This window comes from Actinia tenebrosa, unplaced genomic scaffold (genome assembly GCF_029948245.1).
Source record: "Actinia tenebrosa isolate PJP-AT-01 unplaced genomic scaffold, QUT_ActTen_1.0 PGA_scaffold10__47_contigs__length_13832649, whole genome shotgun sequence".
Taxonomy (NCBI): domain Eukaryota; kingdom Metazoa; phylum Cnidaria; class Anthozoa; order Actiniaria; family Actiniidae; genus Actinia; species Actinia tenebrosa.
In genome coordinates this window covers 11,075,711-11,090,044 of record NW_028292570.1, presented here as the reverse complement: position 1 = coordinate 11,090,044, position 14,334 = coordinate 11,075,711, and the positions used below count along the sequence as shown (strand labels likewise).

The following is a 14,334-nucleotide window of genomic DNA, read 5'->3' as shown; positions in this document are numbered from 1 at the left end:
TGTTTTTTGTTTTTGTTTTTGTTTTTGTTTTTGTTTTTGTTTTTTTTTTGTTTTTTTTTTTTTTTTGTTTTTTTTTTTTTTGTTTTTGTTTTTGTTTTTTCGTTTTTTTGTTGGTTTTTTTTTTAACGAAAAAAAATTTTTTTCGCCCATATTAATTTAATGCTATTTCAATTATTCGTAGGTAGGTAATTCAGTTGTAGTATTAATATTAAGAATTATATTAATAGAGTACCAAAAACAAAACAAAACAAAACAAAACAAACAAACAAAACAAAACAAAACAAAACAAAACAAAAATACACAAAAAATCAAAACAAAACAAAACAAAACAAAAACAAAGAAACAAAAACGAAAACAAAAAAACAAATACGAAAACAAAGAAGCAAGGACAAAAACAAAGAAACAAAAACAAAAACAAAACAAAAACAAACAAACAAACAAACAAAAAGCAAAAAACAACAACAACAACAAAAAAACCATCGTCTACTGAAATTCACTTATATTTTCCAATCTTGTTGATTTTTTACTCCTTTTTTATGTAGGACATTATCTACACTACCTCGAATAAGGAAAAAGTATTTATCTAAATTAGTCTTATCTTTATTTCTATTAAAGGGCCGTTGGCATAACAAGTTATATGATGTAAGTACGCCTGCGTATCTTTTTATAATCAACCTTATAAGCCTCCGACTCCGGCTGGAAAAGAGAGACCGAAGAAGAACCCAAAATCCATCTTAAATCTTTGTTTAGATGACTGAATCCTATTTTGTTTCTCGTCCCAGGTTAAGTGGAATATCTCCATTTCTGAGCGAAAGCGAAGCCGAGACATTTGCCAACATTACTCATTGCAAATGGAGCTTCACTGAAGTGTTCAATGACGTCGGGGAGGAGGCTAAAGAATTGATTACAAAACTGTTAGTAAAGGAAAAATCGTAAGTACGACTTATCCTAAATTACATATCAAGTACATAATGCTAGGAAATGAGAAAAATTAGAAAAAAAACACATAAGTGAGTTATCACTATGTATTTTCATCTTACCTTCCTAAATATACCATCAAAATATAACTTACTATGAACAATAGCGTATACTCTTTTGCTATTTAACAATTAGACTAGGAGGTCGAGTTTTCTATGAGTCAATAGATAGTCGATGAGGCGCGTAGCGCCGAATCGACTATTTGACTCATAGAAACTAGTAGTCTAATTGTTTTAGAATAAACCTACTAGCTAATATTATAATATTGAAAACTAAGAATGATTGACACTGAAATCTTTACTGAACAAAACGACGGTCAACCGGCAGCACTGTTTTCATTCATCTTTGCGAACTCGACTCGTCAACGCGCAAATAAGCTTAAACTTGCTCTATTTCTATAGCATTTTGTCTCTATTATTACGCCCAAACCTCTCTTTCCAAGATTTTCCCCCTTTTTTATCAGTTCTTGGGATCATTTTTCTGATTAATGAGTAATAAACTGAACGAATTTGTTTACAAATATTTTGTTGTCAGATCATTCAAAGCCGTACCATGTTTACAATTCGCTCTAGATTCTTGTCAGTTAACTTGCACTATCTTTATTGTTTCGTCTTTTCTTACCGTTTTTAAATTCTTCTTAAATACATGTGAATAAGTTTTCTTTTGGAATTTTTCTGTTCTTTGAGGAAATCCTTTTAAAATAACATCGTTATCTCAGTAGTCAGTTGTTTGTCCGTCGTACGTTTTGCTCTGAAAATCTCAATGAAAGCTGACGACCGCTTTTTCGTGTTAGAATTGCTGTAATTCTTCATTTTTCTATTTATCTGTACTGTCCGAAACCTCCATTCCTTTCCTTGATATAGTCTTGTCTTTTCTACAATCGATTTTTAAAGATTTTTTAGAGAACAAGCAGAGATTCCGCCGAAACTTGAGCATCCATTTGTTTGTTTTTCGTTACTCGCTATCTATCACAGGATGAGTATGTTAGCCAATCAGATTACAGGTGGATTCTTGATAGTATGTTAGTAGGTTTATGCTAATAAACAATAGAGATTTTACACTGTATCACGTGTCGGCGGTCATGCTAGATGGCAAAACAATAAAATCCATTTACTCTCGAGATTTAATTTTTTTCTCCTATATAAAACAATTGTATTGTTCCTGCCATCTAACACTAAGGCTTCTAAACTTTTTTTTATTCCCTACAATACAAATACAGAATTTATATTATTTCTGATTCAGGGGGAGGCTTAACGCAGGACAATGTTTGGAACATCCTTGGATAATGGTAAGAGTAAAATCACCACTTCGCTAGCCCAATGCGGGAAAAAAGTTTTTTTCTTTTTTTTTTTTTTTTTTTTTTTTTTTTCCTAATAACTATACATTGTGCGATGAATATCCAGTGCTACGAGGAAAGTAAACACATCACAGATATATTATAGCCCAGTGTCTTGCAATAGAAACTAACTCCCTTGCAATAATATATAACTTTGTTTCACACGGGCCCAGTATAATATTCTTCTTCTACTCCTACTCCTACTCCTACTCCTACTCCTACTTCTACTCCTACTTCTACTCCTACTCCTACTCCTACTCCTACTCCTACTCCTACTCCTACTCCTACTCCTACTCCTACTCCTACTCCTACTCCTACTCCTACTCCTACTCCTACTCCTACTCCTACTCCTACTCCTACTCCTACTCCTACTCCTACTCCTACTCCTACTCCTACTCCTACTCCTACTCCTACTCCTACTCCTACTCCTACTCCTACTCCTACTCCTACTTATACTAGTTTTAAATTGTGAATATTTATTTTCATAGACCGTTGGACTTCGTGGAAAAAAAGAAAGGGTGTCGACACTATCGCACGTTAGTATATGAAAGAAATGAAATGCTTTGTTTTGTTGTCTTTAAAATATTCTGTGATTTGTGTTTGTCAGTAGCAAAGTATTGATTCTTGTTACGTTGCTACTTGATTTTTTTTAAATACATTACATAGTTTTCAATTAATACACTAATATTTACACTTTTACCTGCAAGTAGCTTAAAGCTATTCTAGTTAGGTTAAAAGGAAAGACAAACATCTATAATTACAATAATTACAATAATTACAATATTATGGTGCAAATAAAAATCAAAAAAGGAAAAAAATAATATCTACAATTAATAGATATGATTAAGTGTTATTTATAATAAATATCGATACACATTTATAGTTTATAATATATAAAAGACAATTGGATAAAATAAAGAGTGAAAAATAAACACAAACGGAAGTTGAAGTCGTATCAAGAATTATGATTTAAACATCATTGGAATTTCAACATAATAACCATTTAAATCTAGACTCTTAAACAGTAATGACCTAATTTCTTTTTTAAAGCTATTTTTTGATAATTTCCTTATATGATCTGGGATTTGATTCCATAATCTTACACCCATTCTGGAGAAAAAATCTTTCTGAATGTTAAATGTACAGGATGTTTCAATTTCTGCTACAAAACCGTTTTGTATATCTAATAATGCCTCCTGTGACATCAAAATCTCTTGAATGGGCCTGAGTTACCTAAAATTCTTTTATTGGAAATGAACGGGGTTTTTTTACTGGGGCTTTCAAAGAAATGCCCGAGGTATAAATTGGGCTTTATTTGCGTTCTGTCACAAATCGCAGTTGCGTTCAAAGCGCATGCGCAAGTTCTATGCGCGTGCGTAGTATGCGCCACATAAGCACATGGTCGAGCAATTGCGGAATTTCTCAAGGTTTCGTCAGAAGGATGACAGTGTTCACGAAGAATTCTTTCGATTTTCTGCTATGAAGCCCGAGTTCACGCAGATATGCGTCTAGATTTTTTTTTTTTTTTTTTTTTTTTTTTTTTTTTTGTGCACCTTTGGTAACAAATCTCGAAATTCTTCTTATGTAAATGCTCAGTAAGTGCACGCGTGCACAATAGTAGGCAATTAAACAGGTTTTTAGTAATTACAACACATAAATAACAATCTTTATAGGCACTTTGCAGGGGGGGAAAAAGAACAGAAATAATTTCCATGTTTTGAAATTACCAGTGTCTTGTATGAAAAACGAAGCCAAGATACTGATGCTTTGCGATGCCACTGCTATTGTTTAATTTCAGCACTTGAACTAGAAGCATCAAAAACTGAAGAACACAATCAATAAATAGATAAATGTTTTTAAAAACCTCTAGATAACGTTTATACGTGCTTACGTGTGTTTAACTTGCTTCTAGCAGTCTTCTTACTTTAAGCTGACAAACAATCTTGTTTTTCTGTCATTTGTTTGGTGTATTTTTGCATGTGTATTGATTTTCAAGTTGTGCTATGGACTATACCTATTTACCTTCATTCCTTTATTCTCTTTTTTTTTTTGGTTTTAGACTACAAGTTTGAGTGACATCAGTAATTCTTTGCTCACCAATGGAGATCTGCACGAGAGTATTTCATCAGTCGAGTCATATTTACGATTGAACAGTACCAGCGATGATGGTAAGGACAGATCGTATGTTATCTTATTCTTTCGTTAACAAATCTATCAAAACGATCGAACTCAACAGTAATAAAGTAACATAATGTTACTTTTATATAAAATTGCTGTGATACATTGGGCTCACTTTGAACGATCACTCTTGTAAGCAACGATCTTTCATAAGTGAATATTAATTACTCAAACATTCCAATGCCTCAATATAAACACTGTTTCATAAACGACCATTCTCGTAAGCTAGCGACCACCATCAACATGTTTGATTTTAATTAAGGAATGGATCATAAGTAGCGTGCATCCATCGAGTTATGGATGCACGCGGGAGGTTGCTAAGCACGAAGAAAAGCGTAAGAGTTGCACGACGCGAAGCGGAGTGCAACTCTAGCTTTTTTGAGTGCTTAAGCAACCTCCCAAGTGCATCCATAACTCGATGGACGCACAGCTACTTATGATCTATTGCTTTTATAATATAGTCAAGTCAACAAACAAGAAATAAATACAAATTATAGACTGTATTTGTTGATCATGCCCTAAATTCTCCTTACGCACCTTGAGTGAATGAAAAGCACAAAGGCGCCAAAAACAGAAAAACAGTCGTTTTGAAAATGGCAGCTTTTTACACAGAAGATTGTTATGACTAAAATAATGGCAAAAATTTAGCTTACAAGTGAATCAAAGATGTCCAAAACTACGGAGAAAGTGATTTTCAACTGTAAGAAGTACATTTCAAATGTTGACATATCTTAGTACAGTAATGCCCGAGAAAATCAGTGAAAAACAAAGTGGCTGTCTTTGTTGTTGTTGACGATGTTCAAGTTTGTTATCGTACAATGACTTAGCAATGGAAATAATCTCGTACACGGATCAAAACTAACTGACTGAACTGGATTAATTTTCTCTGGGTAGTACGCTTTGTCGGCTTTCCCTCCCATGTAGAGCTTCAGAAAGTACTTCACTGCAGTTGTGAAGCTGCGAAGTAGATGGTGAGCAAGATATTTATAGTTAATTACTTTGGAAATACTTTTGTTGAATAAATACACGATAACAATATTTTTGTATTTATTTAATCATTGCTTAAAATCCTTTGAATGTAGACACCGACCGATTTGTGGTTTGCTTTGTCTTTTTGGAGTGATGCTCTGACACAATCTTGTCCAGCTCACTGTTTGAAAGTGATGCAAATCTTGACGTATTATTACTAGGCTGATCAAATGACAACTCTATACTAAATGTCGGAGATTGATGAGTATTTTCGCTAGTTTTTTTCAATCATTTTCAGTTATCTTTTCTAGATAAATTGTCAGCAAAGAGATACAAAAAGTTTTTTTTTTTCGCCGAAGCTAAAAAAGCTGACGTGAGCGTGCAACCCATGGGCAAATGGTTCATGCTTTTCAACCAATCAGATCGCGCAGATTTACTTGACTATATTATAAATTGTTTTATTGCTTTCCCTCTCTCTCGTAAACGAAACTTTAAGCTAATACTTGACTCCACACAAGAATACTGATGAAGAGTATTATTTTAGTTTTTGTTTCAGAGGAGGATGTAGAAAAGAAACACGCCGCAGATACTAGAGAACTTGAAGCCACGTTGCAAACATTCCTGTTGAAGCTAAGAGAGGTAGAAAGTGAAAGAGCTGAACTGGAAGAAAAGGTCAAAGCATCAGAAACTAAAACAGAAAGTTTGCAACAAAAACTAGACTCCCAACAAAGGGGATATACAGAAACGATTTCAAACCTACAAAAGGAAAATGAAAAGTACTTAAAGCAAGTGAAATCTAAGAACGAACTTTTGGTAAAAATTGGTGATCTTGAAACACTACGAAAAGAACTGGAAGAGAAGTTAGAAGAGAAGAACAGAAGTCATGAAAGCATGGAAGAAAAGTATGATAATATGAGGACCAAAATGGAACAGTATGACATGCTTGAAGAGAAAATGTACAGATACGAACGAGAGAAGAAAGAAAACCTACTGGCTAATAAAAGGCTCCAAGAAAAACTTGAAGAAAGTAAAGCTATCGAAAAAGATTTGAAAAACAAACAGCTAGAAAACGAGAACAAGAAATCACAGGAAATTTCAAAGATTATGAACAAAAAAGAAGAGATTGAGGAAAAGTACAATAAGCTAGTACAACAAAAAGAGAAACTAGTGTCTGAACTGACTGAAAAGCTCAAAGTTCTCGAGCAAAAAAAGAATGAATCAATTGAACAGAAAGAAATTTTGGAAAAAAAAGTGAAAGACCTCGAAAAAGAAAATAGAGCCGTGGAAGAGGATTTGAAAAGAAAAAGTATTTCAAGTTTGGAAAAGGAAAAGAAGAAGACTGCAGATATCTGTCAACTTAGGAAAGAAAAAGATGAGATAGATGAAAAATATACAAAGTTAAGACAGGAGAAAGAAAATTTAGTTTCTGAACTGAAGAAAAAGTTTGCGATTATGGAAAAAGATAAAAAGAACTCATTCAAACAAAATGAAATTTTAGAGAAAAAAGTAAAAGAACTCGAAAATGAACTTGAAAAAAGGACTCAAGAGTGTACCAAACTGAAGGAAGAAATGCAAAAATCAAGCAACGATGTAGAGAGGCTGAGCAAGATGTGCCTTTCTGCTAAGGAATTTGAAGCGAATATATCAGCATTAAAGGAAGAGAAATCTGAACTTGAAAAGGAGGGAAATAAGTTAAGAAAACAAAAGGAAGACGCTCAAAAGACCTGCGAAGAACTGGCATCAAAGTTGAGTAAATCGTATGGAGAGGTTGAGAAGCTGAAATCCTTGCGTGATCAGACTATGGAGTTAGGTAAGTCATTTGCGTTATGCTGGAACAAGGTCTGCCTAAACTCATAGACACTAACTTTCACTACTCTAACTTTGATCATCGATAAACATTTGCATTCCAAAACGAATTTTCTTGAAAACTGATTTAATAAATCATAGTAAAAATACTTAATCTTATTGTTTCATCTTTTACTTCTTTCTTTTATTGACCTTTTTGTTGTCCTTCATGTCTTTCCTTTCAGAAAAACTCAAAAACGAAAATCAAGAAACCAAGAAAAATCTCGATACAGCGGAAGAAAAATGCTTTCGACTTCAGAGTGAACTTCAATCTTGTGCAAACAAAGTATCTGATCTACAAAGAGAGCTTCGATCTGTACAGAATTCTGTCGAACTGAACAATGGCAACCCGTCTGACTCTAACATCGAAACACTCAAGACGACAATTCTTGACTTAGAAGCGACAATTTTGACCCACAAATCGACTATTGCAGTATCTAAAGGTGAGATCGATTTGCTGCAGGAAAAGCTTGCTGTAGAACACGAAGAAAAGGCTCAACTGATGGATGAATTAACCGACAAGAAAAGGGTAAGATTGCAAGACTTGCTTTTTAGAAGTTATTTAGTAATAGTAACGTAAGTTGATCATTGCAAAAAATTCTGCTTTCTTTGAACGTCAAACCTCGGATTGAATAATTTTGCTTCTCAAAACAGGTATTTTTTTAAATAAAAGAAGATAATTTGCGGGCATAAGGCAAATTAAGAGATTGAAATTCATGCTGAGATAGGACAGTGATACCTTTTAGACATTTATGCTTGCATTTAGTGGAGACGGACGAATTATTCCCATTGAAATAAAGAAAAAGACAAAAAGATGTCAAAAAAGCTTTTAATGAAAATTCATGCAAGAGTGTATCCACGGAGCTTCGGAAGGCTTGTACAGTTGTTTGGTACTAAAGCATGAAGCACTCGACCAGCACCAAGCACCATAAACATCAATATCAGTTTCGTTTACAATTCACTGCACTGTTAAATGTAATGGCCATTGACACCTTGGAGTACTGATAATCTGAACGATCAATTACACAACAGCAATGCCAGTTGGTCTTGTTCTGCACTAGTACTGCCGCAATAGGCCAATCAAGGCACTTCGTATGGCTATCTTTTAAAGTGCTTATAAGCCTTTGCACAATATTTTCAGAATTGATTCTTTAGATAGTGGATAGTTAATTGTGAAAATATTTCGTCATTTGAATGTCGGATCTTTGAGATACGAAGGTTTATATTCCCAATATGTTAATGACTATGACGTAACATAAGGGATCATTTAATATACAACACTGCACTCGTTCTGGAATACAGTATTTTAAAAGCATCCCCCTTTTACTCGTGACTCACGTAAAGGTTCTTACAAATTTGTTTTCAAAAAATGTCCAGCGTTCAATATCAAAAATTGCCACAAAATAACTCAAATCCCTTATTACGTCATAGTCATTAACATATTGGAAATATAAACCTTCGTAGCTCAAAGACCCGACATTCAAATGACGAATTATTTTCACAGTCAACTATTCACTATTTAAAGAATCAATCCTAAAAATATTGTGTAAAGGCTTATAAGCACTTTAAGGATTTAGCATAATTTTTAAGAGGATTTTCATTGCACGCACACCACTCATTTGTTAGTTATTATAATAATGACTGATTAATTGACAAATCTTTCCTCCCTTCCCTCCACTAAAAACGAGTAATACCATAACCTGACAATAAAACTAAAAAGGATACAAGCACCACAGATCAACCCTTGAATATTCCATTAATGTATTTACGACAATATCTCTTCCAAATAAAATTCATAAAACTGAAGTTGGTAAAACCTTTCAGGTACAATTTAGTATTTGTTTCACTTACGTTAATATGTAATGTGCAATTAAGTAGACCGCTATTTTTAATGGCACAAATTAATTCTGATTAAATGTAATTAAAATGCATTCACTTCAGTTTGCATTGTCACTTTAGCACAAGCATGTGCTATTGCACAAAACTTCTTGCAGCTTTGGCGACACTGTATTTATTTTGGGACATTTTTTATTACATGGGAAAGAGGGGCTGTTGCGACATGAAGAAGATTACTGAACTGATCTCCCCATGAGGCACTTATTTAGAATCCCCTCTAAAAAACGGTTGTTTTAAATGTTTATCTTATTTTTGTGTAAAGACCCCCCTCCATTTTTAACACCTGTCAATATGTAGCTGTCTGTTGCCCCCTAAATCCACCGACCCATCCCCCGGAGATCAATGATGACTGGTCCCTTTGATATTACTAATTAAAATTTATGGTTTACATATTTACTTTATTAATCATTAGGAATTACATTCCTTGTCTGCAAAACTAGCCAAGACAAAAGCAATCGAAAGCAAGACTGAAAAGAAACAGCAAGACACGGGCCCGGAAAAACTTGAAACTTTGAAACAAGAAACAAAACGCCTCTTAAAAGAAAAGGAAGAAATTGGCCTTCTTCTCAAGACACAAACTGTTCAAAAAGAAGCAGTAGACAAAGAACTTGCTCTGTTACGAGAAGAGAAGCAACAATTCGACAACAACAGTATTATAGCACTTCGTCAAGAAGTCCAGGAACTCCAGACTTTAACAAAGAAATTATCAAAACAAAAAGAGGAACTCAGCATAGGTATCACGCTGAGGGACAAGAAGATTAAATTGTACGAAAATGAGATAGAAGAGCTCCAGAAAAGAAAAACTCAAAGTGACGATACCGGAGCTGATAAAGTTGTCACCCAAAATGGAATTACAGAAAAATCAAATAAAGAAGTAGAGGAGCTGAGGGATCAACTTAGAAAGGCGAAGCAGAAATCAGCTGCCACTGAGGTTAGTACGAGGACAATGCAGGACAGCGAATAAACGTGCAAGAAAGGAGATAGGTGGAATGAATGTATGGACTTAAACTAAAAGTCTAAAAGGATAGGTCAAAAGGGTTTGAGTTTGAGAAAAGTGAGTGTACGAAAATAAACAGGCAGAAGCACACGGTGGAATAGGAAAACGTTAAATGCAAATTTTTTCTTAAACTGTTACTTTTACTTTAATTACGACCGATGGATTTGATTGTTCTTTAAAATAGGCAGAACTTCAACAACTTAAAAGTAGTTATCAAACAAAGCTTAAAGCTGAACAAGAAGAGATGGAAAACAAATGGACAAAACGATTAAGGTATATAACGATAAGGCAAAACCATGCAAATATTTACACGTGCATTGCTTCTTAGCTCATGGGCTGCTTTAGTTTTGTAAAGCGCATATAGGAAGTTGAGACTTGGATCCGGCTCTTTGGAAATGAGTTGCAAGGTTATAAAATAATTTCTGCTACGGCCGATAGAGTCACAGAGCTCAATTCTATATGATCCTATTACGTTTTTATAGGAAAGAGTGCTCTGAATTACAGACAGATCTTGCAAAGAGGTATGCACAAGAAAAGCGCTTGTGGCTCAAGAAGGAGAACGAACTTCAAAACATGGTATGTAGTCACTATCATGTTTGTCAAAACTATAAATAAAAGCTAGGCAGCAATTACTTCTTCAGATTTTCCCATCTTCTCTTTCAAACGTCAACGGATGTGAATGAAAAAAAAAGCTTCAGAATATATTTCTGGTCCTTTTGAAAAAATTAAAATGACGAATTAAAAACAATACCTGAATATTTGGGGCTGAATTGATGTTTTCGGTTATATATGCGTCATTAAATGCAAATATACCCCCTTTTTCCACCAAGATACGACAGATGAAGGTGCTTTTAGACAAGCGAACAAAAGAAGCTGCGGAAGAGAAGAAAAGATTAGAGAATAAATTACCAAAAGCGAAAGCTTTTCAGGAAAGCACGGCAAGTCTTGACTCTGGTTCAATATCGGATGACATAGTAGATGGAGGTTCATCGACCCCCTGCGAAGAGATAAAGAAAGAGGAGACCAGCTTTTCCAATAATAACGGTACGTAAAACTAAAGAAGTTGTTTATCTTGTTGTAGAAGTTGTTATAGTTGTTGACTTATAACTTATGCTATTGACGCCAGGTCCCCATTACAGTGCTGTGTACTGGGAAGGGGCCTAGAAGAGGATCATGGGAAGGACTAGTGTCGAACGCACCACTCCTTAACTTCAGTTTATTTGTAATAACAAAAGTCGAGAAGAGATTTATTTAGTAGATAATAAATGAGGCACACGCGGAGGGCGCGGCCCGACCTGCTTGCAATATTACAACGAATGCCCCCCCCCCCTGACTACGTCGCTGCTTCTTTCAGAAGATGTTCTTGCCCCTAAAGCTCGCACAAATAGTGGTCTTAAACGCTTTCAATATCCTTTTCAATTTTTTACATCCTGATCTAAAGCAAAGTTTGTCGAAGCGCAAATCGCATCTCTAATGTCTATGTTGTTTCTTCTCTTCACGAAGTCATCGAGCTTACAAAGCTTGTTGCGTCTGCTCAAACTTTTTGTCTACAATTATGCTCTTTGGGTATTTACAGGCTCTGTTTCAGTATTAAGTACCGATTGAAGCTTGAAATGAGTCCTCTGCGGGCTAGATGGTTCAAATCCTTCGCTATCCTTTTTCGTAACAGCAATAATAAATTCGCTGATAAGGTCATTTAATTCTTTTGGTGGAATTTCTTTGACTTTTCTTGCTTCATTCTTCTCTCTTAGGAACTAAGTCAATAAACCAACATCTCTTGTTCGTGTTTTGGCGAGAAATTTGGGGGGGGGGGGGGGTCATCAATGAATCTCTCTATAGGTTTGTCCAAAGCAGCACATCTTCTAGATTTCTCAGCCACTTTGCTAATATATTTTGAGGTGAAAATAAAGGAAAAACCTAAACCAGGTCAACCAGTAAGGATGATTTTTTTTTTTTTGCCGTTAATTGACAGCGACAGTGCTCTACAAAGCTGCTGAAAACACAATACGTCTTGACAGCTCCTTGTGATTGAACGAAATGATTTTTTCACATGTGAAATAATCGTTTTGCCATTCTGATTGGCAAAGAAAATTTGGAAAATGGGTTTACAAACAGGAAGTTACAAATTATAAATCTCAGTATGTATGAAATAAAACGCAATTTATTGTCACTAAGAGAACAGCAACCTAAAATCTGATGTCAATTTGTTCAATTGATGATAAAAATAGCCAATCAGCGCGCAAGACTAAGTAAAAACGAGTTTCCAGTTTGTGGTCGTTTTTTGTTTGTTTTGTGAGAGAAAATGGTAGCCAATCAGAATCGAGAACATTTGCAAAACTGAGATGTAACTTTTCCTCTTGGAATCGGATTTCCAGGAAACCAATTTTAAAAAAAGGACTTTCCTAATACGACGTTGTTAACGATAACACAATAATGAGTTAGTTTTATATTTTATTGCAATGGTGGACAGGCTTTTATTTTTCGCTCGTCAATTTTCACAGGCTTCATAAATGATACCTCAGTTTTGTAGTGACGTCATATCAACGTTACCATTTCAGATCAGCTGGATGCTGTTCACAGACTTAAGTCTTAGGAATATATTTTATTTGCTTCTGATATAAAAATGATTCAGAAATACCGAAATTCAAATTGACATTGAGAAATGATTCCCTCCACAATCTGATCCATCAACATATCAGAGGTATTTTTGAAAAACACAAGAAAACATGAGCAAACAGGGTAGAGCGCGTGCAGAAAAACAAACAAGGCAAATGTGATTCTAAGAATATTATCAAAGATTCTAAAATAGAATCAAAGAGTGCTCATGATGGGGCGCGAAGATTTTTTCTTTTAGTTCATTTTCTCTTTGCTGGGGGCATTGAATAGTAATTACTTTATTTTCAAGACTAACTTGAATGGTTCGCCATTTACTGAAGGGGAACGATATTTATTTATTTATTGTAAAAATTAATTTTTACAATAAGTTACAAATTTCTCGCGCGCTGATTGGTTATTTTTTATTATCAACAAGAGGACAGACAGATAAAGCTGACGTCAACGAGCGCGCGCTCTTTACGTTGGTTGTTTTGATCACTAAAAATGAGAAGTTATCATCGTTTTTGTCGTTGTAAAAAACAACATCAGTTTTTAATGTGCCTTTCCTCTTATTGACAATAGATTTCGTCATCACATTGTCAAAGTAGTATGCAGATCCACACTACTTTGACAATGTGATGACGCAGTTTATCGTGAATAAGAGGACAGACGCTTAAAAAACTGACGTCTATTTGTTACACGTAGAAAAATATCACGCCCGATATTTAGTTATGCATTTTTTCTAATTTCTAATTTGAATTGTTCAGATGCCTTAAACGACCGAGATCTTCGTCGAGTGGCATATAAACTAACTAACGACGAGTGGTCTCAGCTGGGGACATTCTTAGGTGTGGCTGATACAGATCTTCACAAGATGATGGGCCTTAATATGGGACCTCAGGAGAAAGCCTTCCGTTTATTGGGCATATGGAGGACGCAAAGTACCTTAGGAAAGAACCAATTGGTTTCACAGCTTGCAGTGGCTCTTGAGGAAATCAACCGAAAAGACCTTGCTCAGTTTGTGGTGGAGCAAATGATGTCAGGAAAGCCAAGAAAAAAGTTTTTTGGGTGGTAAAAATTTAGGTGTTATGATGTATACTTAAAGATGAGTATTATAAGAACTAAAAGCCTGTGGCATTATTAGCACATAAATATCTATTTTCGCGTGGGCGATAATGGAACTGAAAAGGGCAGGGATACATTACAAGAGCGTATAGCCACGTGATCGTAATTTGTTTCTTGCCAGTTTTGGATCCAGAATGATACGTCTGTCAATCACACCGCCTTGATTCGTTTTCTTGGATCTTATTCCGCGCAATTTCAAGAAAATAAAAAGATAGTTATTGCAAATGGCTGTTTTGTTGGTGAAAATGATATTTAATCAATTTCCGTAGTATGTCCTCTTATTTAACACCATTTTCGTCACCTAGACGTCAAATGTTGTGGACTCAAAGAAAAGAAAGGGAAAAAAGTTTGCTTGTTTTTATTGCGTTATTTAATATAAGTTGAGCTGTTGTATGGGAAAATCACCAATAAAATA

The 14,334-nt window shown here is 34.8% G+C and overlaps 1 protein-coding gene across 3 annotated transcripts in view; it reads left to right on the top strand.

Annotated features, from left to right (window-relative positions):
• The window catches only part of LOC116299105 (uncharacterized), a 29,728-nt gene extending 15,409 nt beyond the window's left edge, over positions 1-14,319 (top strand). For all 3 annotated transcript variants that reach the window (XM_089026926.1, XM_089026925.1, XM_089026924.1), the window contains exons 21-32: positions 616-642; positions 783-932; positions 2,221-2,266; positions 2,803-2,850; positions 4,374-4,482; positions 6,006-7,271; positions 7,492-7,835; positions 9,615-10,133; positions 10,384-10,472; positions 10,682-10,775; positions 11,030-11,243; positions 13,562-14,319. In XM_089026926.1, coding sequence (XP_088883052.1) covers positions 616-642; positions 783-932; positions 2,221-2,266; positions 2,803-2,850; positions 4,374-4,482; positions 6,006-7,271; positions 7,492-7,835; positions 9,615-10,133; positions 10,384-10,472; positions 10,682-10,775; positions 11,030-11,243; positions 13,562-13,869 — 3,214 coding nt within the window. In that variant the 3' untranslated portion in view covers positions 13,870-14,319. The remainder of the gene's footprint in view (positions 1-615; positions 643-782; positions 933-2,220; positions 2,267-2,802; positions 2,851-4,373; positions 4,483-6,005; positions 7,272-7,491; positions 7,836-9,614; positions 10,134-10,383; positions 10,473-10,681; positions 10,776-11,029; positions 11,244-13,561) is intronic.
• The last annotated feature ends 15 nt before the right edge of the window (positions 14,320-14,334 follow it).